Below are 26,468 nucleotides of genomic sequence, written 5' to 3' on the forward strand. Positions count from 1 at the left end.
CCAAAGCAAATGGAATATTTTATAGCCTGTGACAAACATGGTCAATTGGGAGACAAATGTTTCTCTTGAGCAGTTTGAGATAACAGGACCTAGAATCCAGATCCCTAATGGGGATCTTGATTCAGATCCAGATGTATGGCCCAAATATTCAGCAGATCCAGCACAAATGGGCTGCTGAAGGAGATGTTACAAATATTAATTTGATTTATGAGGATCCATGAAGATGTCATGCAATTTATCAACTACTGTGATTTTGTAGCTGCACTTTGGTATGTTCCTACCCAATGTGACTTGCAGCTCTTCTTTATTATGGCAATAATGTTCCAAATATTCAGTCTAAATATTATCTTATGAAATATTCAGTCACGAATTTATCCTTAACCTCTACACACATGCTTCCTAAAAGTGTTTAATTTTTCACTGGCTTACTTACCATTATTCGTTTTTCTGATTTCACTATAAACTGTTTCTGTCCCCTTCTGTTCAGGAGCTAAAAAATGTATTGGCACAGAATCAATATATTTTCTTTTAATTTTTTAGTTTTCTTTTTTGTTTGTTTGGTTTTTTTTTTGTTTTGTTTGCCTTTTGAAAAGCTCCTTAAACAAACAGAATACACTTTTTTACTTTCAGAAGAAGCAGCTACATAAGCAGCAATGAGCCTGTGGAGTCTGTGTGAAAAAGCAAGTACAACCTCCTCCCCAAAGCCAGCCTGTAAGGGTCTGAGAGAAGGATGTCTCCTTCTATATAAAAATTATGATGAAAATCTTCTTCCCTTTCTAAATTTGACTTCAACATTCTCCTAATCTTCTTCTGAACTTGAACCAATAATACTGCTTTAATTTCACAGAGACATCTACCACTGGAGAATGCTTTCTCTGGATCACTTTAAAGAGCTTCTTCAATTTGTTCTAAGGATTTAGGGATCCTAGCCCTGAGGAGATCTATCACTTGGAAGACAAACTACAAACCCTTTTAGCAACTAGCCTGTCTAAATCTTAAAAAAATAAAATTAAATTGCTGTGCTTTGTGAAATGTCTCAGAAGAATATTTGCAGATTTCACACTGCACAGCTTCCACTTATCTGGGAAAGGTCTCCTTTTGGACAGAGCCCTGTCTAAAGGCCTGAAAATAGCAAGAATCATTTTCTCTGTGGTCAGCATAAACTTCTGGCCAGCAGGAGAATAGAACAATCTCCTGGATTCATTATATGGCTTTGGTTTAAAACCCCCTGGGCAATCAAAGTGCTCCAGAACTGTGCATTTAAAACCACTTTCTTCACTTGCTGTAAAGTCTGTGATGGCAGGGTCCAGGAGTTTGCTGTTCATGGATCCCAAAGTGCTTCAGAAACACTCACTGATTTCAGTTAAAAACAGTCTCCTAGAAAACCTCAGAATTTTATCAGTATCACCTCCAGTTTCTGTGGTCCTTCAACAAACCAAGAAGTTAAATTTTTCTAGTCAGAGTTAAATTTAAAAAATAATTTAGTTGTTTCCTCTTTGCAAAAAAAAAAAAAAAAAAAAGGAAAGAAATTAAAATTTCTGGATACAGAATCTTGTGTTTTAGCTATTTAAAATCCCCACCATTTAAAAAATTCAGACATAATGATTTGCAGACTTGGAGTCAGGACTGTTACTGTTCTGCATTGCCCTGAAGAACCCAAGTGTCCCTGGCACCACGTTCTTATTTCCCAGATCTAATTCCATTATTTATTTTTTTAAAATTCTGTTCAGCATCCTTTAAATGCTGTGAGCTAACACATCAGAATGGAGTTGCAAAACTGCTATTAATTTAAACAATAGCAGCTACACTTCCCCAAGTGTCTAATCACAGCTTTCAAACTTGCAGCTTTGGCATGAACTTTCTTTGCAAGATAATTTGAAGATCTGAAGGCATATTTCAAATGCTTACAGACTACTGTTTAAATTATCAATTCAGTTTCCTGTGAAGTAAGAATTAATCTTGGAATTTTAATAAAAGGTAGCTCATTTTGTTTAGGACTCTTTTTTAGCAGGTAACAGTCCTAAATCTACTCCTATTGACTCTGTGCAAAGACTTGGTTTGAGGCATTTCCTTAGTTTGCTTTTTTATTTTTTATCATACCCATTTCATTGTGGTATAATGCCCCTGCCCATGTTATTTCCTTTGTCAGCCTTCCAAAAGTCGTCCTAGCACTGAAAAAATGTGCCAGGAGAAATTACTTGGGTGATTTGACATTTTGTTCCCACTAATTTTCTAATGTTGCCACCCTGCAGATAACTAACCAGATATAAAAGTAAAATAAGGAGAACATTCTTACTCAGCCATACTTAGCAGTTTCTGCCTTGTCACTTCAGGGGTGTTTCCTGATCTGACTTCAGCCCCTGCTTTTGGTTTTGCTCAGATTCCCAATAAAGGGTCTAAATCACCTTGCCATCTTTTTTCTCAACTAAGCTTTAGAAAAGACAAGCACTATATTTTTGTCAAGCATACAAACTTAGTAAGTATTGAATTTAATAATTCCAGATAAAAGTATTCCAGAAATTAACAGATAGCTCAGACATTACTTGAAAAACAGGGTAAAACAGTGTTTTCAAATGTAAGTAATTCCTTACTGATAAAGACAAGGTGTTCATCCTTCTACAATAATTTCAGCTTTGTTTGAAGTGACATTCAATCGATCCCAATTCCCAGAAGTGACAAAAAGGCAACTGTTACAGCTTAGATACTGCAGCATTTATTGCAGTAGCCTTTCACAGTACACAAAATATGACTCTCCTGCTCCTGAGAACATTAGTATTGACATTGACAACAGTGGCAGGAGGAGCAAATGATTGGAAAGATAAATTAAATTGAGGTTAGGCCAGAGAGATCAAAAAAATCTGCAGTTCCTCCAAAGGCAGAAGGAATCAGACTCTGTGTGTAGCTGCTGGATGAGCAATGTGTGCCCAGAGAAAAGGTAAATGTGATTTGCTTTGTCTTCCTTCAGAAAATAGGAGGACTCAGAAGAGGGAAAAGGGATTTGGAGCAAGGTGATAATCTGAAAGTTCTGTTCCCTAGGAAGGGCTGGTCATCCCCACACACAGACATGAAAGAATATTATGACTGGGAACAAAACCTTACAATAACATCAACGTAACAGAAGTATCAGCAGCAGCCCTGTGGCCAAATTCTCTCTCTGGGTGTACATGATTATTACAAGGGACTATTAAGAAACTTGGCTTTGCCTCTCTTTTCCCAAGAATAAATCTCATCCTGTTTTCATTGTGATAGGCAGTGCAGAGCTCAAGAGATAACTTGGTTTCATACAACTTCTTCTATTTAAGCAGCATCCTCAGGATGCTCTCAGAGAGGAACACATTAAATACTTTCAGTGCAGTTCCCATTTCCATAACCAAAGCACTCCACTGTGTCCTGGGGCAACACAGGAAATCGATCAGGGATGTTGAGATCTCTGTACACTCAAGCACAGTTCAGGATTACAGAATCTCTCAGTGTTCTGTGTGCTATGCACAGGTCTGTAGCATGAGGCAGCACTCAAAATAATCTGATCTCATTTACAAACCACAGTAAATATTATTCTGTGGTTTAATGGGGTTCTATCTACAGAGCATAGATATTATCTTATTACTTAGTCTGATACACAGGAGGAGTGTTATATATCAAGAATGGATGAAAATGCTGTTTTTATAGGTATTGATCTTGAATTTAATAGGGCTCTTCATTTAAATAATGCACTATCAATCATATCTTACTGTTCTACACCTTTGTAGAACGGTGTGCACACCACCACTGTAGCATTGTAGTGCACTCAGAAACAGTTGGAACAATTATTAGCCCTATTCTGAAGAAGAGTACAACAACTCTGGTCCTTCAGTGCAGAATTCAGCAGAGGTGGGTAAATAGCCTGCTTCAAACACAGGGAAGAGAGACTCTGTGATGAATGATACCAGGAAGTGAAAACAAAAAGGACAGGAGGGCTGGCTGTTCCTGGAGGGCTTGGCTGCCAAGCCTAAAGAGTGAGCACTCTTGCCCAAACATCTGTGCTACCAGCTAAACAATCATGTCTTTGGTCTCTGCAATAAGTGACTGACAGGAAGAAGGAAATGTATGCATTTCTTCCTCAGTCTGCTTCTCATTCAGCTGAAGGAAAGAAGCAAGAGCAGAGCATAACCTTCTCTTGCAGGGTTTATTCACTTTAACCCACTTGGAGCTTTTGCATATTTCTGAAAGGTTCAGCAGTTTTCAACACAAGGCCATAATGGCATTGGAGTTCTCCAGATGACACAGAATGATTGAAGTGGGCATTTGGGTGTGAATAAATGTCCATGGCTATTTCTCCTTCAAGGCTGCAGACATGTACCTCAGCCCACGCTCTGAGCTCTGGTTACTGCAGGGAAGAGGACACAGTTATCTGAGCATCAATATCTCATTTCTCTGTTTCAGGTGCCACAAAATCCAGGATGGTCTCCAGGCCTCTCCAGACTAAGAGACTAAATCAACACTGGTCTCCCTTCTCTTCCACAAGTGAATTACAGCTTTGACCCTTCAACCAGTTCCTTTACAAAGGAGGAAATTCCACTGGTTTCTGTTCTCTCCATTACCCTACCCTGTGGCAACCTCAAGTTGCTCTCAGTGAATTTGGTCTCTTTAATATGGATATTTCACAGCAGGCTGCCTTCTGCTTAGAGCCCCAGCTCCAGCTGGGAGCCTTGCTCCACACAGCCCTCCTGTAAATAGGAATGATCCCAGAGGAAGAACTGCAGGAACAGCAGCACAGGAGCCACAGCATCAGCCAGGTTTAGAAGCACTCCTGGCAGGAGACTGTCAGCACACAAAGCACAGCCCTGGCATTCCCAGGTCAGTGTCAGGGAGCAGCAACAGCCCCAAAGCTGCTCCCAAAAATAACCCATAGAGGCTGGAGAGTTTATTACCTCTGTGAGGATCAAGCGTGGAGACTTCGACTTCAGTGTAATCCACCTCAGCACTCTCAAGGTCAGGTCCTGCCCCAAAAATATCAAGAAGATGTTTCTTTGTAGGACTGCACACTTCATTTGAGCTGTGGGCCTGATCCTGCTGCCACTGAAATTAATGGACAAGTCCCAGTTGACTGTGATAGGTGCAGGACCAGGCACTGCTGATGGCACATGGGAGTAACTCTGCTAAGTTGTAAGGCCAGCCCATTCCTGAGGGGCATCCCACTCCAAAGGGCAGAAGACCAACTAAAGGCAGATTTCTGAAACTGTGGGACATGCAAATTGTGCCTAAAACTGTTACTTGCAATGTAACACCTTCAAAAATGGCACAACACAAAACAGAGTAGGGAATTACCAGAGCTTCTCCCATATTCCTGCTCCAGCTGCTCTTCCCTTTCTCTCCCTGCCATTACTTTCTTGTTTTCTGTGGCTGCTGTGGCAGGACACTTCCCATTCTGCACTCTCCTCACATTTCAAGCCATCTTTATGTCTTTCATGGCCTCCCTCATCACCTCTCATTCTCCAAATTTCTGCTTTGCCAATTGGCCCATTTCAGCACTTCTCTCCCAAGCTGCCTCTAAGCCTCACATAAAACATTTGGAATGGAACCCACTTTCCTCCTCAAAATGCTTCCCTGCCACAATACCCACAGCAAGCCTGGCAATGATCAGACATCTGACCTACAGGGCCAGTGGCTGACAGGAACTGGCTACCTGGGTACAGCAGGCACAGAGACAGCTGCTGCTTTCTACTCTATTTTTAGAGCAGGGTGGGGATGGTGTTCTAGCACATTTCTGTAAGAGCTGGAAGGAACCACAACATTCATTCAGACTGAAATCTTGCAGAACAGATTTGGCAGATTATTTTATTCAGATTTCATAGCAGGTTATTTTTAGATTTAATTCTTAGATATTTCAAGATCCAGAGAAGTGAAGAAATGACAGAGAAGTAAAAGAAACAGAAATCTGTAGAAAATCTTGGGTTTTTTAAACAAATCAGAATATTTGTTATATAGAACTTCATATTTTGAGTAGAAGTTGTATTTTTATACCATCCATCATTAGATGGCCTGGGATCCAGCACAGCTAATTACACTCCAACAGGTAATTGATAAAAGGGTCCTATTGGTGTCATTTTGGACATGAGAAAAAAGGGATGGCTCTATCATTACTACCTCACTACTGCCCTTAGAAAACATCAAGACTTTTCAAGTAGAAAACAATTTAAAAATCTATTGTTTAAGTATGGAATTACCTTTACTTTCATCTGTTGATTTCATGTGGTTTTCATTATCTTCAATGTAACCTGATCCTAAAATATGAAAGCCAAAGTTGAGCTGACAAAATGTTTATTGTAACAAATGAAATAAATTAATTACACAGCTGCAATTCCTACTGCCATCATCTATGTTTCCATATAACTCATTCTACTTTTAGATTCCCACCTAAGACATTCAGGTGGGAAGAATGTGGCTTCTTAAATAATCAGCTAACAAATACTCAAAGGGCAACTTTGTCTTTGTCAGGTGCTTTAAACATCATGTCCACCTGTCACTGCCAAGGGCACTGAGGTCCTGCAATGAAAGGTGCCCAGGCAAGTTAACATCTCTATACTGTGGTCACATCACAGGGCCATGTGCCACAGCTCCAATTTGCTCTCTGAAATAATTTCCTTGCAGCTGTGTCAAAAGCAGAAAGTAATTTTCTTTTACCATGATTTCTCCATCTGTGATATTGTCAATTGATTGCCTGGGAGAAGTGTCTGAGCAGACTTATAAACCAATCTGTGTAAGACATGCTCATAAAAACTGTACAAAGACAAAATGACAGAAGATACATTGGACAATGTTATTGGTATCCCTCTGTATTCCCAAATCATTGGGCCCCATCCAAACAATAACTGCAAAGTCCAGAACTTTAATTAGATGTTTAATTAAACCAATTTACTAACAGTCTCATAGCAAAATAACCTACCTGAATAGTAGTTTCCATCACTGGGTGGTCTTGTTAGTTTTTCACTTGTCAAGTTTGGAGCCAAGGCAGAACTGAAAAACAAACCAATAAAATTTGATATAATTATCCAAAAGCAGTAAATAAAACCAAGAACATGATTCTGTGCAAAGATTAGTCACTGTCTATGCTGACTACCATATACTCTTAACCACTGAAACTAATGAAAATTTTACCTTTACTTTAGGAGAAACACAAGGAAACTTTAAGGTCAAAAAATGTTCCCTATTGCATTATTCTTCTTTAAGACCTCTGTATTTTCAATTTTATTCCATATTTAAATGCATTCAGATACAGACCTGACATTCTTGTATTTCACTTATCTGGCCTATTTTTCTATTTTTAGAGTATTTCCTCATCCTGTTGTTGTGTTAGCAGGTGGAACATGAAGCACAACCATCTATTGTCTGCAGGTGTGTGCTGTAACAAACTATATTCATGTGCAGCAAGGCTTACAGCCCTTTATACCCAGAAATATTGCACCACTAGCCTAAAGCAGGTGTTGTGGTTTAACCCCAGATGGCAGCTAAACATCACACCGCCACTCACTCACTGCCTTGCCCTGCCACAGGGGGATGGGGAAGAGGATTGGGAAAAGATAAACCCCATGGATTCAGATAAGAACAGTTCAATAATTCAAATAAAGTGAATAATGATAATAATATCAATGAAAATGAGAGAGAGAGAAAGGCCAAGGCAAACAGGGGATGCCCCGAGCAGCGAGCAGCGCCTCCCGCAGTCCCAGGCTCGGCGCGGTTTTGCCGCCAGGGCTGTGCTGTGACAGCCACCAGCACCTGCTTTATTCAACCTTCAGTAACCCTGCAACAGAAAGGTCTTCCAAGAGGTGGGACCAGGCAGCTGCTTCATTTCCTCCATCTCCAAGGCTGCTACACTGAAAACCCATCAGGATTCTTCTGGGTCCTTGAAGCACCCACTCCTGAGATAGTCTATGCCAGTCCCAGTGGGGGCTTCTGATTCCCAGTCAGGCTGATTTCAGCCTCCAGCAGTCAGCTCTTGGAATCCCCCTCCAGAAACACAGGTGGGTTCTGTCCCTTCACAGCCTGATAACATCAGGGTACACTGTGCACCCGGATCTGCTACAGCCTTGTACTCCTGGGGGGCTGACGTGATGGGCCACGTGGTCCTCACAGCCCAGCAAACAAGGCTGGCCCTCTCTTCCACATGGCTGGAGGCAGAGCCCCTCCAGTCTTGGTCATAGGTTTATGCAACTTGCTTCTTGTGAAAATGGAGTAGAATTCCTTCCCATAGGATCAGAAATAAGATCAGCCCTTCCACTCTGTCAGAGGAACTACCCACTGCAGACCACAGCAGCAGCTCTCCTGGAAGAATCCTCTCTTGTGATTATTCTTCCTTGCAATTCATGTAGGCCTGAAGTAGAATTTCTATCCCACTTCCTCATGTTGTCTCTGTAGGCCTGAAGAAAAAGCCAGGGTCTCCCCTGGTGTGTACCCTCAATATCTCCCTTGACCAATGACACTTTCTGTTACCAGCTGAGATTCCAGACTGTGCATGTGGGGAGTACAATCTAGATCCTCTTTCAGCTACTCAACTGGTTTCTCCACAGCAGGGACAAAGGAGGAAGAGATTTTTCTGTGTACTGCTAGAGTTGGGGAGCCACTGCCTCCACCATTGGTGCCTGTTTGTGTCTCCAGACAGCACTGCCAGTGAGCTGGTGTACACATTTCTGATACTTGGTGTGTCCACATTAGGCTTCATCTGGATCTCTGAGTGACCATGTGTTGTTTGGGTCATAACAAATTATCTACCTCTAAGCATGGCTAGTTCCCTGCTGTACTGAGTACCTCTCTCCACTGTGCTCCACTTCCCTGAGTGAAACAGAACATCTTCCTTGAAGAAATACCTTTCCTTGACAAGACCTGCTTCCAGAGACTGAGGAATTGTGTTACTCTTCCAATCACCTTGTCAATTCACCCTTCTCTAGAAAATGATCACAGCTGCTTGGCTTCCCTACTCCCTAATTCCACACCACCAGCCCCATTATCCCAGCATCTGAGCATCCAGGTGATAACATGCTCACCTGGATGATGCCTGAAATCCTTTTGCATATCCTGCAGCTCACTCAGGGACAGGGATCAAGCACCTCTTGTTCTGCCTCTTCCTCCTGTTCCTGTTATGACCCTGCTTTGTCCCTCTTTACTAAACAAGCCATCTTTCCTGGGCATTTCTCTTCCTTTTTTGAGGGGCAACTGCTACAGACAGGGGTTGGTCCTCTGGTTCAGCTGCATCACTCACCCCTGGTGTGAGCAATCACAGTGTCTGTGATTACTGGAGTTTGAGTGCCCACTGTGCCTGTCGTGGGAGTTGGAGTAGCAAATAATTTTTTGACCCTAAACAAGAGCTGAAGCACATTCAGTCACTTGCTGGTTCCTACCAATAGGACCATGATGGTTCCAACATCCAGGGGTATTTAAAACTTTCCTAATTCTCAAATGCTCTGGTAATTAGGCTGGAGAAGAAAGGGAGGCTGTGGGAAGATGTCTCTCCTCCATAGGCTGGTTGTCCGAGGAGTGGGGTACAAGATGTAATTGTGAATAATTCCCAACAGGTGTCTCCCCACGCACAGGTGATGGCAGCGCTGAGACCCGACCAGGTGAGTTAAAACCATACCCTGAGCCCTGCCCCGATGGCAACAAACACAGCGGGGTGCAGTAGTGCAAGCAAGGTGCTGGAGAACACAGTTGGAGAGCAAACAAATCAACACGGTGACCAGGGGCTATGAAACCACAAGGAATGCTTGCAACAAACTTGTTTCAACATGTACTGGTCATGTCTGTTGTTAACTTCAAATCCCAGGTTGGGTGCCAAAAAGGGCTGTTGTGGTTTAACCCCAGCTGGTAACTGAGCACCCTCCCTCACCCTCCCCACTCCCAGTGAGACGAGGAGAAGGATTAGAAAAAGGTAAAACCCAGGTAAGAACAGTTTAATGATTGAAATAAAGTAAAATATAATAATTATAAAAATAATAATAGTAATAATAATAGTAGTAATAATAATAATAGAAGGAGAGAGAGAGAGAGGAGTAAAACTCAGGAAAAACAAGTGATGCTCAATACAATTGCTGAGCACCTGCTGACTGATGCCCAGCCCAGCTCTGAGCACTGACCAGTGCCTCCCAGACAATTCCCCCCAGTTTCTCTACTGGGAATGACACTCTGTGGTGTGGAAGATCCCTTTGACAGTTTGGGTCACTGTCCAGGCCACGATCCTGCCTGGCTTCTTGTGTCCCTGCTCACTGGCAGAGCATGGGAAACTGGAAAGTCCTTGACTTAGTGTAAGCACTACTTAACTAAACAGCAGTGTTATCAACGTCATTCTCACACTAAATGCAAAACACAGCACTGTACCAGCTACTAAGAAGAAAATTAACTCTATCCCAGCCGAAACCCAGACAGGAAGGCATCTTACCCAGACATCTCCATGGATGGTCCTTTAGCTTGACAGAGAAAAACAAAACTTCTATTAATAGGTTGTACAAGTAAAGAATTTAAAAGTAAAAAATAAAAACAAAAATATAGTGATTGTCTACTCCTATCAGGGTAGTTTCTCCTGGCTATCACAAAATTAATTACCTCATGTCTTATTGCCTGTTTATCTCCCTGGTCCCTTAAATTTCTCTTTTACAGAGAACCCTAGATACCAAACCCCATATTTTAACCTAACCAATTTAAGAAATCTGGGACATCCAAATGCTCCAAATTTTCCCAAATAATTTGCTATGTACAGGGTATCACAGGATAAATCAGATTTAATTATTTTCTGAAGTAACAAGACCTAAAAAAACCCTTAACGATAAAAGACAAATCCATCAATGAAATTGTATTACAGAGTGGAAGAAAAAAACCTATCCCATAAACTAATAATCTAAGTTTGCTTCATGAGGACTAGAGAGGTAGCTCAATTACACAAGAGTTGGGACCCCAAATCAAATTTTTATAGCTCTATAAGGGATCAGAAACCTCCTCTACATTGCCTGAGGCTGAATTTCAGACCTAGGACTGCACGGGAGCAGTGTAATTCTGGCCTATTTTATAACCTTTGCTTCCCCAGGGCCTGCCCAGCACTATTAGTTACATGTTTGGCCCAATATGCTTGGAAAGCTTCAGCACATTTGCAGCCTAATTTGAGTCACCTAGCATTCCTAAGTAGATTATTTTAATTGTGTTTAGTCATCTCTGAAACCTCACCCCCACAAGCCTTTGCTGCTGAGACAAATGCAAGTTTAACTGTGATATATTTGCCCCCAACCAAAGAGAAGGGAACCCCTCATTACCCTTTTTCTTCTTACGCAAAAACCACCATAGAGCGACTGCTCCTGCTCCTGCCATGGCTGTCAGGACAAATGCAGCAATGACTCCTTTCTGCCAAGCTGCTAAGATGACTGCAAATAAGAAAAACATGTTTAAGAGAGTTAGTGACAGGTCAACACTACCAAATTCTGTAGCTCCTGACCTTTCATTTTACAACACATCAGCCTTTTTACACACTGGGGAAGATCTTGGAAGAGACTTGTGTGCCAAGTTCTCTAGTGAGCCTCTTCTTTGTGACCAAAAGCTCACCAAGCTGTTGTGATCAACAGCTTGGTTTTAGTTTGCATCTTGCTCCTTTGGCTTCTGGGCATCCCTTTAATTTTTCTACGTGAGCTGGACAATCTCCATTTATAAAGATATCTCTCTGTTTAACTTCTGACAGCAGTGGAACAAAAACCACCAGTAAGGTGGCATTAACCACTCCAGTAAGGGAGTTACACTGAGGAACATCTCAAATCAGATGGCCTCACCTGTAAAGGTGACAGAATGGGCATTAATTATCATTAATGAGCTCACCACTGATGGTTATTGGACGGCTCCTCACGTTCACGCTGGCTCGGTTCGAAGCCATGCAATAATAGGTCCCTGTGTCCTTCCTCTTCATTGTTTTCTTGTGCCATATGGTTCTGTCTGAATATTCCCTTACTTCATGTAGAAGAACTTCATGATCAGTTTTTTTAAAAAACTTGAAGTCAATTGGCCAAGATCCTTCCTTCACAGAGCAGAGGAAAGCAGTATCACTGCCAACTTCTACCTCTCCATACGGAACACTGCCCAAACTGGCATCCCTGATTGGTACTACAGAGGAAGGCACAAAGAAAACAAATATTAGCACTATTAGAAATAACTTGGATAACAAAATATTGTATTGTAGAAATGCTTGCTTAAATGCTTAGTTAAACAGAGACTGAATGCACAGTATTAATCTTTCTGAACAGTCTCTGCCAGACAGCATCCTCTAGTAAATATTTTTATAGATCCAGAAATAGAGAGGGCATGATAAAGAAACAAAGCAGACACAGGAAAAAATTATATTCATTCCAGAGAGGTCAGTCAGTCTCTTTCCTTAAAATCCTTTGGACACCCCTCTGGCCCCAGCCTACAAATGATTTAGTTTCCAGAAATAATACACTCAGCAGTTCCATTGTTTAAATAATTATGGTGCAATTTATGCAGTTCTGCTTTCATAGTTTATGTAGAGTTATGCTGGTTAATGCTAACTCTGTGGTAAGTGTGTTCTTGTAACTTTTAGTATCCAATAGAGGGTGTCAGGAGGTAACGGATCGAGTTCTCCAAAAGCATTAGCAAATCTCAAATTTCAATGGCTACAGAATACAGCAAACACAGGGAGAGAAGCTAGTTTGTATTTGAGGAAGTTGTAAGAATATGCATAGCCAAACCATAGTTTTTAAGTCTGCTGGTTTACAAATGAAGCAAATGAGCATACACAGAACTAGCAGACAAGCTTCAGCCTTTGTAATTACAGGGGGAGAAAATGGACACACATTGTGTGATGCAAGACATGTAGAATGTCAGCAGCTTTGCAAAATGTTTGGGATATGAAGCGTGTTTTGCTAAAATTCCCCAAGAAAAATTTTCTGGAAATATTATAAATGAGTTTGGGGAAGAGCTATGGATAACACAAGGCAGATGTAGAGAAGGAATCATTAAGGCAACATTGGTACAGAAGCAGAGGAAGGAAACCAGATTTGACATGAAAAGATGGTGGTCATGGAAGCTGTATTTGTATTAGGAAGTGGATTTAGATATTGACCTGGGTTACTATGACTGAGCCCCTGACAGAGAGAATTTTGCTCTGAAAACATAAGTCCTTTTCCAGATCTGGTACAGACAGAAAGGACAGAATACAGAGAATTTGAAGTCACCACCTCACCAGAGATGGACTGTGGAAGACTGACTAACAAGGCTCTAAACAATGACCTTCTCTTCAGAACTCCTAAACAGTGTCACAATATATCCCAAACCACAGCTCTGCCACCTGGGATACACCAGTTCCAGCAAAGAAATACCCTCTTGTTAATGGACTAAAATTATTCTTTGTTTATTTGTACCTTGTTATTTCAAAATACCTTGACTTTAAATCTCCCTAAAACTCTTCAGAGTTTTATCATTCAGCTTCTCTCTACTGTTAGTAAACAGTGGAACTGATGAATTTAAGGTGAGTCCTAAGGTGCTGTAGTTTGGGTGAATGCAAATACTGTATTCAAAAGCCCTGTTTGGGAGCTCAGCAAGTGGAGAGTGTGCAATAATCCAACTGACTCAAAAGAAATGCAACAATTTTGCATTTTTCTGTTCCAGTCATACATAACTCAGTGTCAAAACTCGGACAACAGCCTGTTAACCACAAATTTATCTTATTAAGACCAACACAATTTGGGTTTAAACCAGGATGCAAAGCTGAAAACTCCTTGGTAGAGAGAAATAAGATCTTCTTTTTCAAAGATCAAGAATTGACTTCTGCTCTGGTCCTGGACTACTGTGCTGTGATAGGCAACTATTTTAATTCAAGTGAGCAGGAACTTGCAAACATTTCACATCCATTTTTCTTAGCCCGCCACTAGCTGCTACAGTTTCAAAACTCTAAATATTACATTAGACAAGAAGAAGAAGAAGAACTAAACAGACTTACCTATCACTGTGACATTTAGAATATTGCTAGTTTTCACACCACTGGAGTGATTGTTTCTAGCATCACATTTGTACCCTCCATTGTCATTTAGTCCAATATCTTCATCCAAAAATGTAGCATATGTGTCATTAGTTACATTTTTCTTAATTTCATCCCCTTTGTAGAATGTGAATGTTATTGGTGGAGTTCCCATCACTGAATGGCAGATTAATTGTAGAGGCTTCCCTAATACCACCTCTGGTGAACCACTGGCAACAGAAAGAGTTGGCTTGGAGACTGGAGCTAAAAGGTGAATAAAAAAAATTGTTGCAAATTACACTGCATAAGGCCAAAATACACAATATTATGTTGTAGAAAACATAAATATACAATATTTAGCTAGTTTGCAGACACAGTCTATATTGGGAAGCTCTTCCTCATCAACAGAATGGAAATGGGGGGACTTGAAGAAATCAATAGCATAGATAATAGAACATATGTGACTTTGGATACAGCAGCATACAGGGACAAAATGAAGCAAAACAAGGAAAGGATCAGTGACTCAGCTGTGGATCATCCAAACTCCAAAAGTAGTTCTGACCCAAGGAACAAGTCTGCTCCTTGTATGACCTGAGAGAGATTGCACAGCTCCTGCTCAGGGCCCTGCTCCAGCAGCACAGTGAACAGCCCAGTTCATGCCTGGGACAGACTGGAGAACCACTGTGCCTCTTCCATGGGAGGGAAGGGCCCTGGAGGATTCTGAGCTGGTGAGCTGGTGAGGGGGCTGTGCTTATAGCAATGAGCCCTTGGCTTCTCTAGAGCAGAGCCAACCAGATGACCTCTGGCTCTCCTGCCTTTCTGCCTGGAGGGGCAGGGGCAGGGATTCAGACACTGACAGAGCTTCAGATCAAAGTGAAAGTTTTGCAGAACATTCCTGGCTCCTGCAAATGTGAATGAGAGTTTATCTGGTCCCTAGCAGAACCTAGGGACCAGCAGGAAGCCATTCCAACACCCTTCTCTGAGGGCCAGCCCTGGAAAGTATGACTTGATTATATCCCAATACACCAAATCCTCTGCAGCTAAAGCACATCCCACAGAAATTCATGTTGTAAGAACTAACAGACACCCTGCTAGTTCATGGACTGGAGACTGATTCTGTAAACTGATGTCCTTATTTATAAGCTTCTGGTTTAGATCCTTCCCCCACCCTGGTGGTTCTAAGCCTCTGTGTCAACTCACCATAAACACTTATCCTTACAGGTTTGCTCTCCTTGATTATTCCTTTTACTTCAGCTTTGCAGGTGTAAGATCCAGTGTCATTCACATTAACTTTAATTGCTAAGATTCTAGATTTTTTCAGCAGGATGTCTCCACTGGAACTTTTCCGTAGGATAGAGAAGTTGGCTCTCCGTAAACCATTAATGCTGCAGTTCAAAATTAAATCTTTACTTTCATCCAACTGAGTCATAGAAGCAGACAGTGTTGGCTTGGGGAATAATTCTGCAAGATAAAAAGAGAGCTGATTCATTCAAAATGAGCCTGGAAGAATATGACTACTTATCTCAAAGTGTACAGAATGAAGGACATACTGATAGTTTATAATTTGGGAACAAAACAATTGTGTTATTTTAATATTATTGTATTTTCAGGGAAAACAGAAACTTAGCATTTGCTTGAAACTGCTTTTCACAGGTTGCTTGAGGATATTATTTTAGTTGGGAAGTATAGGTGGGCAAAAGTCAGAAACTAAAATCTAACTAGCCTTTAACTTACAGCAAATTTACACTTGGATCTGGAGGTTACACTTGGCTCCTGAGTTCTGCCAAATTTAAATATTAATACTTTGAGTAAAATCTAAGATGAACAGAGGTTTTACCTGACACAAAGACATTCCGTTTGGTGGTTTTAGACACTGCTCCTTGCTCCACCTTACACAGGTATTCACCACTGTCCTCCTGAGTAGCTAATATAGAGTATTTCAGAAATTTCTTATCTCGTACACTGTTCAGTATTGTTCTGTTTTTCTGGAAGATGATTTCAATGCCACGCATTTGAGCTGCCACGGTTGAGCATTCAAATTCTATTTGGTCTCCTTCTGTAATGTTATTGGAGGGCCTGGTGATCAGAGTGGGCTTTATAAATGGTTCTGCAAGAGAATAGATATAAACATACAGCTAAATTGATACACATATAAATATGTGACCCAATTTTTATCTATAGCTAGCAAAGAAATATAAAAAGAAAAGTTAAAACAACTTACCCTTGACTGTGACAAGTGTTTTGTTGCTGTGTTGGGAGCTTTCCCATCCAGATTTTACTTGTCTCTTGCCAAAGCAATCAAATTGTAAAATATTATCTCCCGCTTCAACATAATATTCCATTTCAGAGAAATTTTGGTTTTGTTCAGGTACACGTTTTTCTATAGGCTCTGAATTTGTCTTTATCTTCCGGAAAATGAACTCTAAAGGAGGTACTTCTTCTGGCAGCTCACAACGTAATTTCACAGTTTCACCCTCTGAAACTTCTTTTTTGTCAGCAGTCAGGATTGGTTTGGTCATTCCTTACAACAGAAAACAAGAAAAGAAACATTGCATAATCCTGTAATGAACAGTACCTCTGATGACTGTGGGAATGATTGATACTGATTAACAGATGCAAATAGTTCGCAAGAACCAAAAGATGACCCGTAACTACTCAGTGATGACAAATTCTGTCCAAGATGCTTTTCCAAGAGGAAAATGTCACCTGCAGTCAAGAACACATCTAGAAAGTGTATGGATGGAGGTGGCCTCTGTTCTCATAAGAGATGAAAAAACAAGACTGAGACAACACTGTCTACAAAAGTGGCCCATGGCTGATGCTGGCTTTGGTGCTGGCTCTCACACCCTCAGCATCCCTGTATGTTATTTCCAGCATTCCCAGGAATCTGCTCACCCCTCATCATGGTTATTGGGTGGACACAACTTTCACAAATAATTCTTTCTCTAGTCTAGGGAACAGGCTCAGGATACTGGGGATGGTGGCACAGACTGTGTTCCTGACTAGTACTGATCTGGCCTGGAGCCTTGGGGTCCTGAGTTCATTTCTGTGCTGTAACATGGGGGATTAGTACCAAACTCTCACCAGGTACTGTGATGTCAAGGATAAAACACACTTTGCAAGATACCCTTTTTAAGCACTGACTATTGTTCCTTCCCTGTAAGGTTGTTCTCTCTCTGTAGCTCATCTGCCATGTCTGACAGAACACTCACCTGCTACCCAAACATAGATGGTCTTACTGAAACCCATCTTGCCATCTGCATTCACCCTACATTCATATTCTCCTGTATCTGAAGACTTGGCCACGGGTATTGCATACCGTGCATCTTCTTTGTCTGACATGGCCATAAACACAAGCTTCCCATCCTTTAAAAATGTGAAATTGTGCTTCAGCTGGAAATGAGTATTTTTGCTAATATCAGCATGGCAGATGATTGACATTGGAGCTCCATTCTTCACTTTGTCAGATGGTTCAACCTTGATTTCAACTCTGTTGAAAGTAAAAACTTGATGGAAAATAAAAAAGAAAAAATTATATTTATTTTAAATTAGTCCAATATAACACAGTTATCTCAAGCTGTCACATTTAAATTACAAAAAACAATTTTAAAATTTACATTTCATTTGATAGAAATATTGTCGTTTAAATTGATAAGTGCTTTTAGAAATAAAGCTCATGGTAGTATTTATATAACTATGTATATGTGTATAGAAATGTGTGTGCATAGAAATATATTCTGGTTTTATAACCACAGCAAGAAAAAGAATTTGTAGCTTAAATGTTACAACTGTTAGGCTCCTGGTATAATTGATATTTATATTCTCACATCTCGAGGAACAAGTATAGAGAAAGATGTATGAGTTCATTCACTTTCTCTTCCTTTAGAACTTACACTTCTGGGCTATGCCCATTTTGGCCAGGATTTGTATTAGAAATTGCTATTCAAATAGAAAAACTTTCCTGCATCTAAAGAAGTCCCTTGTCCTGCACACCTCCCAGCTATTTATAATGGGTCCTTGCTAGAGAGTCTGGCCCATAAAATCAGTGAAAAGCTGTGAATTTCTTTGCATGTGAATAAACCACATGACAGCAAGGAGCAAACATTTCTCCCAGGTGATGGAAAAAAGGAAGCATGCAGAGTGTAGGTGCTGGGAGCCAGCAGGACAATAACACAAAAAGCAAACATGTTCCTTTCAGAACACAATTTCTGGGCTCTGCTCAGACGTGATCAATTCTTTTGCAAGACCAGGAGACAGTGCCCTTAATTTATATTCTATAATTTTATCCTTCCTTCTTCCTTGTGGGCATGAGAGGGATTCTTACATACCAAACCAAAATGCTAATTTTCTCTGCCACCTGTTTTGTGGCTCAGTAAAGCAAATTACTTTAGGAGAGAATTCACCTTTATTAAGGTATAAGTAGCACACCTCTGATTTAAAGACTGTACCAAGAAACACCACCAAGTAAGCCCTTTTTTTCATATAACCAAATTTCATACTGAGCTATTGTACAGCAAATCCAAATAAACTCTGTTATAGATGCATACCAACCGAGGAATTAGCTATATTAAAATTCTACATAAAAAAACAACAAAAATCTACCATTCCCTACCTTTCCCCTGAGCGTAAAGTTCTGAACCTGGGGAAAAAAAAAGAGAAGAAATGTTATTTTCAAAGCTTACAGATTGAGACACAGTGATGCAAAACTGTAAAAAGCCTCAGCCAACTCCAGACAAAGCAGCAACACATGTACCCACCCAGAGATTCAGTTATCAAACTTACACTGCAAGAAAATCACCAGAAGAGCAAGATACATCTCGTTCCTGAAGAGCAGACACTTTAATTCCAAAATAAACCAATATTCATTATCAGAGGTGATGCCTTCAGGTACCAAAACCACGTTTTGCTTTTTTCCCTTGTTGTTTTATGGAAACAGATAAAAATTTGCCATTAAAATTTGTACATTTTCCCAGATCTTCAGCAGAAACTGGCTGGATCAAGTAATCGTTCCCATTACTGGAAACTGGAAATGGCAAACAATGAGAATGTATCTGCTGCTCCCAGGCAGATTACTGGTCAGGAAGTGACTGGACTTTTCCTGAGGGCGCTACCAAATGCATTTGCTTTGTTTAATTTCTTAAGGTGTATTAAAAAAACAAGAAGTTCCAATGACATTATCCTGCAGTTCCTGTCAATATGGGTATTTTTAAGTCATGATTAACCATTTAGGAACAGAAATTACCTTTGCTGCTCGACCTCAGCAGATATTTGAGCAAATACTTCCCTTCATCCTAATAGAAGACTCTTTCAGAGAACAGATGTACATAATTATTCATTTTCCCCCTTTACCTCCATTTCTAGGTCTTCCATTTTTGCTGTGGCAAAGAACACCTTTACTGTAGTTTACACAATAAATTCCAATTATCTCAAAAAGCAGAGGTAATGTTGTGTGAGACTAGAATATTAACAGGTGGATCTCTCATACTACCATCATGTATCAAAAACATGGATCTGCACCAGATTTTATGTGGTTAGGACAGCACAGAGGACACACAATCACAAACCTTAAACCCCTCAGGAAAGAATCAGATGCAGTTCCAATTCTCAGCAGAAATCCGCAGCAGCAGCACTGGCACAATCTGAAACAGAGAATGCTTCTCCATTTCCAGGATATTCCTCTCAGTATATCAGCCTACTTTTAAGTCAGACTTAAGCCATTCCCTCCAGCCCTGATACTGACTGAAGCCCACAGGCTGGACAAAGTGAGTTGAAACCAAGCCCTTTAGAAAGTTTCTTTAATTGTGAGACCCAGAACTCCCCAAACTGATTTAGTTATTCTTGAAAACTGAGTGCTCAGCTCTTAATCTCTTTGTTCTTTCCCTTGTGGACAGAGCCAATGCTTTCCTTTAATTCCAGCAACATTTTCCAGGCCTGTTAAAACACTGCATAAAACAATACAAAATTACAAACCACAGAAGACCATAAATGAGACACACAGTTCTCATAAGCTTCACTGTTCATATGAAATCCCTTTCTTTCCTCCTGGGGTGAATGAAAGCTGTAGTTTCCCCCCCAAACCACTATTTTAAAGCTTTAAATCGACATCAACGATGGTGTTACCCACATCAGCGTGGAATTTTACAAAAGGAAACAGAAGGAAAACACTCATCTATTTAACAATGTATGGGCTGCAAGGCCTCCCTGGCTGTTTGACAGAATGGCACAATAGTCACAGCAATTAAGACTAAGCTGGTAACTAGCACTAGTGTTTGTCCTGCTCAGTCCAGGCTGTTTGCAACAACCACCAACAAAAGCCTGGTGGCTTGGCCAGCTGCCAGCCATGGTCCCCAGAGACAGGTAAAGGAAAAGAGTAGGAGGACACGTGGCAGGTGGAGAACAAAGGTAAACCAACTTTTGCTATTGGTAACAAAAAAATAGGAAGGAAGGAGATTTTCCCCTTCCCCCTTTCCTCGTAGAAGAATTCAGCAGGACATAAAAAGCCCAACAAAACCACAACAGTCTTTCCCACGGGGGGGACAAAGGTTCCTCTGAGCCCCAGGGGGGGAAGGAGGGTGAGGGTGGGCCAGTATCCTTCAGAGAGGGCCAGCAGAGCTCAGGTCAGAGCCAGGTTCAAGGGGAAAGGCCAGCCTTAGGATGAAATAGCTCAGGATTAAGGTTTAATGGTGCCAAAAGCGGAGGCTGTTGCCAGATGTCACTCCCAAGTGAAGTCCATTTCACAAGATTCTACAGGCTGATTAAACTGTCATATTCCTGACAAGCCTCAACATATCTTGGAGAGGAAAATCAAGCTGCTATTGACCAAAATTCTGCTGCAGGAATTTAGGCCAAAATAACATGAAACTTGAGAGAAAAACATTTCAAACAGACAAGAACATTTTGATACCATCTTCCATGCTTAAACTGGAAACCACATTGACCTACATGATGTAAACTTAAAGTACCTGTGCTAGTAGCACAAATGCCTCTTTTAATGCCATCTCTCAAGATACATATTTCTGAATTACATAAGATCAAATTTAGTCTAATTCACATAATATAAAAAAACTCTACTCAATCCCTATTATATCTGTGGGAAAAGCAGGACTGACCTCAGAAATGCAACACACCTTCTGAGGCAGCCAGAATAGCCATTATAATCTGACTGAATGCCCTTTGAAACCCATGGGAATCATCACATTCAATCTACTGCCAATGAACTGGACCCTTACACAGTAAACCTCATCTGGGAATTCACAATCCCTGTTTCTACTGGCTGGATCCTCTGTTTCTTGCTCACATGTGACATTTCCTAAGAGCCACCAGCTCTGGCAACTGAACAGAGCTTTGCTGAAATGAGAGGCAAAGCCTATTTCCCTAACTAAGGGAAAAATGCTGAATAAGATTTTCAATTTTTTCCCTCTGCAAATAGAGTGGTTTTAGGCAGTCCCTTGCGACAGGAAAGGCAGCTCAGAGTTCCCAGCACACTGCAGCTGTTTGTGTCCATGTGCTCACAGCAGAGAGCAGCCACAGCACCAACCTCCAGCACAGACATCTCACATCTCACACACCAATTCAGCCAAACTTCTGGGGCCCCCAGGCTCGGTCCCCTGGTCTCAAATGTCCATTCCTGATGGCACTTTCACTTTCTTCAGAAAAGATGAAGGCTTCGTGTCTGTCACTTTCCAGTTCTAACCCGCTGATTTATTGATTAAACATTTTTGAGCTCAGAAATCTTGTCACTGCTCACGGAGGCTCCACATAATTTCATGTGTAGGTTCACTGATTTTAAATACAGTTCACTGCTATAGTGGTGTATCTACAAATATTTAGGATTTTTCTAAATTTTATTCTATAAAATTTTTAAATTCAGAAATTGATGTCTATCTACACTAAAGTCACCACAAGTTCTCCAGGAACTAAATCAAGAACAACTCTGATTTTTATTCCCTCAGTTCCTGACACATAGAATTGTTTAACTGCTTTGATTTCTTACAGCTGTGAACTGTTTTGCTTACTTATCAATTCTGTTTCAGTATACTCACAGATAACAGAACTATAACAACACTGCTGTTTTCACAAGTCCAGACAAGTCCCTAGTGAGCTGGGAATGAAACAAATTCTTTCATACATTCTACATCCATTTTCAGGGCATATTGTCTTCTCTTAAAAGTGGGACATTTGCATCAATTATTTTTGTTTTAAAAGCATCTCTTTATACCTCCCTAGAGAAGAATATAAAATTAATTTTTCTCCATGGATTTGAATACTTACAAGAACATTAAAGAAATTAACATTGCCTTTTTTTGAGAAGTCTGGAAGTTCCACAAATTACAATTTACAGAAACTCTGGATTGCCCAGTTTGTCTGGGTATAAATTACATTTCACAATGGCACCATCTGCTGGGAGATGAGCAAGACAGTGAAGCACACTGGGCTTCCCTCACTGCCCCCTCTCACAATTCAACATTGGATGACTGATATCCAACACCTCTTCCAAATGGCAACATAAATTAAACCTGGAAAAGTAACTAAAGGAACCAGAAGGTTGATAATGACAGAATATCACTGAGTTTTCACCCTGGAACTTCTACTTTTAATACAACAGGAGCTAATTATTACTATTTTTTATGCTTCCTTACTGCTACAGTGCAACACTGGAAAGAACACTGGCAATCTGTCCTGACTTGTATTTCACACAGCACACTTAGAAATTCTTTCAGACAAATAAGAGAAATTCCTTCTTTCAGAGACAGGAGATCAGCTGGTGATTACAAAGTGATCATGGTCTGTGGGAACACCTGGAACTTTTGCTGTGCCAGTAGTGTGTGACTGATTCAGTTCCTCAAGGACATTTTTAGCTGCTGTCCACTACTGGATGAACAAGTTCCTCAGCTCAGAAACACACATCACACCCTGTCACTGTCACACAGTGCCCTTTACTGGCAATGGACCAGGATTTGCTTAACATCCAGCATTTCCAGATGCAGCTGGAAAACAGCCTCAAGCTCTGCAGCAATATCCACCAGTGCATCAGCAGTGACACAGGAGAGGTCAGTAACTTCTGGCTTCAGAGGGAATTCATCCTGGAAATATTTTTCTTTCTCTTACCATTATTTTCATATTGCTTGATGATTCCACAAGCATTATTCCACATCAGTTTCATCAGTAAAATTCAGTTGGTAGTGACTCACTGAGCTGATCCAAGTTGACAGAAAATCTTTCAAACCAAGAGGCAGAAGTGATTTGCTCCTGATCTGCTGCAGGTGTCCACACACAGCCAGCCTTTGCTGCTCCTCATATAACTGATGGATGACTGCACAGAGGGGCCCATACTCCTCAGATACTCCTCAGATACACCTCAGAGTACACCAAGAGAGACTTGAAAAAAGCTGAAAAATAGATATAGTTAGTTCTGGAATATGTGTTGTTTTTTAAACATTTTTTCATTAAATATGTTAAGTATTGTGGGGGAGCGGGGGGAAAGTTTGACTTTTATCAGAGGTTAGGAACCAGAAAAAAGTTAAAATTACACCTGTGAGTAAGCTGAGTGATTAAGCTAACAGAGCACTCTATCCTGCACTCTTATAGAAATTCCTGAAAACATTTATCTGGAATACTTTTCATGCAGTGATGTTTGAATTTATCCCAAGAGAAATGCATTAGTAACCCCAGTTTTTGGTGTTTCATCATTTTTTTTCTTTCTTTTTCCATTGCTGGGAGATGATTTGGAGGACAGACATACCATTTAGAAATATTTCATCTTTGGGGGATTTGGGAGCTGCTAGCTTTATTAAACTGGCTACCCAAAAGTTCCTTTCACCTGCTGACATGTTCTTTGCAATCTTCAGTCAATTGAAAAGCATTCACTATGTCAAAATCCTAATTCATAACCAGAAGAAATTTAAAGCTACCTTAAATATGCATAGAAAAAAGATTCTTTCCTCTTCTTATTTGTCCTCCAGAAAAACAATTCTCTCACAATCAAACACCATGTACTTGAAATAAACAGCAGACTTGCCCCCACAGCCTTTTTGCGTAGGAGTGTGAAAATCCAGTATTGAGTAACCTGCCTATAAAAGTAAAACCTTTTTGCAGACAAAACAGAAGCCTTGATTTAATTCACCACCAGACATAACTGTCAGTCCATGTGATTTCTGGAAAACTTTCTGCAGAGATCCACTGCAGCAGATGCTCCTCCAGACTGCAGGACCTCTCAGGAGGAGAAACTGGGACTGGGAATAACTATATATAAGAATTCTAAGAACTGCTGAAACACACAAATTGCCTTGGAAGCCTGTGACAGAAGAAAGTTCTTACTACAGAATACTATCCCAAGTTAAAGAACTGACCTTGTGAATGAGAGCTCAGTTTGGTTTATTCCCTTCCACCTGCTCGCTTGAGGCAGAATATTGTCACAGCACCAAGTGATACATATTTCCCTTTCTGATATTTTAACTTAATGTTTTGGCTGGATGACTTCTGTTCTGTTCTGCAATGTTCTGCTCATCATTCTTTGTCAAGTTTATTCAGTTCTCCTTGCATGTACAACCACACTAATTCCAGGCAGGAAATGTGCAAATCTAATTAAAAGGGAACTCCAAGCTCACGCAGTACCTTGCTGCTGATATAAAACTCTTGGTACGCATGCTGAAAAAACCAACCTCCTCTTAGTCCAAAGGCAATAGCCAGCTCTGCCTGAGAAACAATCCAGATGGAAGCAAACTTCTCACTTCCAAACAGAAACCAGGGCTTTGGACCAGCACTTGTCTTCCCTGGACACTCAGGCTGAGCATCCTGAGGGAGCCTGCACACCATGAAAGCTGCTGGACATGAGAGATTCTGGTGACACTTAAACTTTTGTATTTTAGAAGGTATGGCTAAATTCACAGCTCCTTTACCCGCATACAAAATGAAGCAGCTTCTTAGAAAAAGCATTGGGTTGCAGGTGAGCACCAGCAGCCAGGGCTCCTGAGAGCTGTTTGTGGAGGTTTCTGACAAGAGCAGGAGGCACCCACAGCAGCAAAAGGCACAAACAGCCCCATCCTCCCTCCCCAGCTGCACTTCCACACGGGCTTCCTGACAGCTGCGAAAAGATGTTCCCTTCTTGGGGTTTGCTGACAGGGTTTCCACACCAGAAACATTTCTGAGAGGAGGGTGGAGACTGTCTTAGAAGAAATTTTAAAAGGAAACAAACCCAAACAAGTAAACCTCCCCCAAAATTTAAAAAACAAGGAGGAAGGAAGTGCACACAACGTTCTGTGAGGAAATTTTGCAATGCTGCAACAGCCAAGGATTGGGCAGGGATCCTGTATGACCCAGGGAAGGGCTGCAGGGCTTGTTTTGTTGCCTTCAGAAAGTGGAAAGAAAGAAATAAGATGAGGATTGCTGTTAAGTCATTTTCTGTATAAGCAATTGTACAACAGGGCCTGGAGGCCTGCAGAAGGCATTGCCCATGCAGAGCTGACATTGACTTCACCCAGAGTAAAAACCATCTGCTTGCCAAGCCTGTCATTATGTAGCTTTGTATTACTGATTACTTCATCAAATTAGTCATCGGGTTTGTTTATGCAGTAGTGTTGAACTCAAATTCTTTATGAGATTTGTAGCTTCTAGTAAAAGATCTCACTTCCTTATAGCTTAATATTTGAAGCTCAACTGAAATATTTTCTTAACAATCTGGCTAGCTATAAATACTTATTAACATCTTAAAACTTCAACAGATTTTATACTTTTTTTAGAATTTTTTAGATTATATTGCTGCTAAAAACACACCCAGTGCCACATACATCCTTAGTCTCAGCTATATTATCACTTGCCCTATCTCTAGCAAATATGTGTCTCTTTGATATGGATCAGTGATCTCATTAATTCCTTTCCTAGAACAGTGCTGGAAAAACTACCCTAAAGGAGGAAGGTGGGGGTTGGTCTTTCCTCCCAAGCAGCAAGTGATAGGACAGCAGGAATCAGCCTCAAGTTGCACTGGAGGAGGTTTAGACGGGATATTAGGAAAAATTTCTTCATGGAAAAGGTTAGACATTGGTTCAGGTAGCCCTGGGAAGTGGTGGAGTCACCTGGAGGGATTTAAAGACATGGAGATGTGGCACTTGGGGACAGGGTTTAGTGCTGACTTGGCAGTGCTGGAGGAATGGTTGAACTTGATGCTCTTAGAGGACTTTTCCACCCTCAGTGATTCCCTGGTTCTGAACTGCAGGGCAGGATGGCTCCACCACACAACTCAGGGGAGAAAGTGCTGCTCACCTCAGCCACAGCTCAGGACAGCAGGACACAGCATCTGCCTGTGTCCCAAACTGCTGCTCACCTCAGCCACAGCTCAGGACAGCAGGACACAACATCTGCCTGTGTCCCAAACTGCTGCTCCCCACCCACTGCTCCTCTCTCTGCCTGTCATAGGATAAATGTAAGTGAAATAAGACAAAATTCTCCACAGAAACATGAGTAAAGATCAGCAGTGATAGCACAGTTTCCGTAT

The 26,468-nt window shown here is 41.0% G+C and overlaps 1 protein-coding gene across 8 annotated transcripts in view; it reads right to left on the reverse strand.

The window, feature by feature from the left end:
• The window catches only part of PECAM1 (platelet and endothelial cell adhesion molecule 1), a 32,130-nt gene extending 13,057 nt beyond the window's left edge, over positions 1-19,073 (reverse strand). For 3 of the 8 annotated variants that reach the window (XM_059864049.1, XM_059864047.1, XM_059864045.1), the window contains exons 1-13: positions 18,761-19,072; positions 18,591-18,617; positions 17,191-17,484; positions 16,200-16,499; positions 15,816-16,085; positions 15,179-15,439; positions 13,961-14,242; positions 11,827-12,108; positions 11,274-11,381; positions 10,409-10,436; positions 6,926-6,996; positions 6,207-6,263; positions 4,911-4,979 (exon numbers count right to left, since the gene is read on the reverse strand). In XM_059864049.1, coding sequence (XP_059720032.1) covers positions 4,911-4,979; positions 6,207-6,263; positions 6,926-6,996; positions 10,409-10,436; positions 11,274-11,381; positions 11,827-12,108; positions 13,961-14,242; positions 15,179-15,439; positions 15,816-16,085; positions 16,200-16,499; positions 17,191-17,484; positions 18,591-18,617; positions 18,761-18,794 — 2,083 coding nt within the window. In that variant the 5' untranslated portion in view covers positions 18,795-19,072. Of the gene's footprint in view, positions 1-433; positions 491-4,910; positions 4,980-6,206; positions 6,264-6,925; positions 6,997-10,408; positions 10,437-11,273; positions 11,382-11,826; positions 12,109-13,960; positions 14,243-15,178; positions 15,440-15,815; positions 16,086-16,199; positions 16,500-17,190; positions 17,485-18,590; positions 18,618-18,760 lie in introns of all 8 variants that reach the window. The other 5 variants (XM_059864044.1, XM_059864043.1, XM_059864051.1 and 2 more) reach the window with 3 other exon arrangements.
• Positions 19,074-26,468: the final 7,395 nt, after the last annotated feature.

The sequence above is a fragment of the Haemorhous mexicanus genome, chromosome 20, assembly GCF_027477595.1.
Source record: "Haemorhous mexicanus isolate bHaeMex1 chromosome 20, bHaeMex1.pri, whole genome shotgun sequence".
NCBI classification, from domain to species: domain Eukaryota; kingdom Metazoa; phylum Chordata; class Aves; order Passeriformes; family Fringillidae; genus Haemorhous; species Haemorhous mexicanus.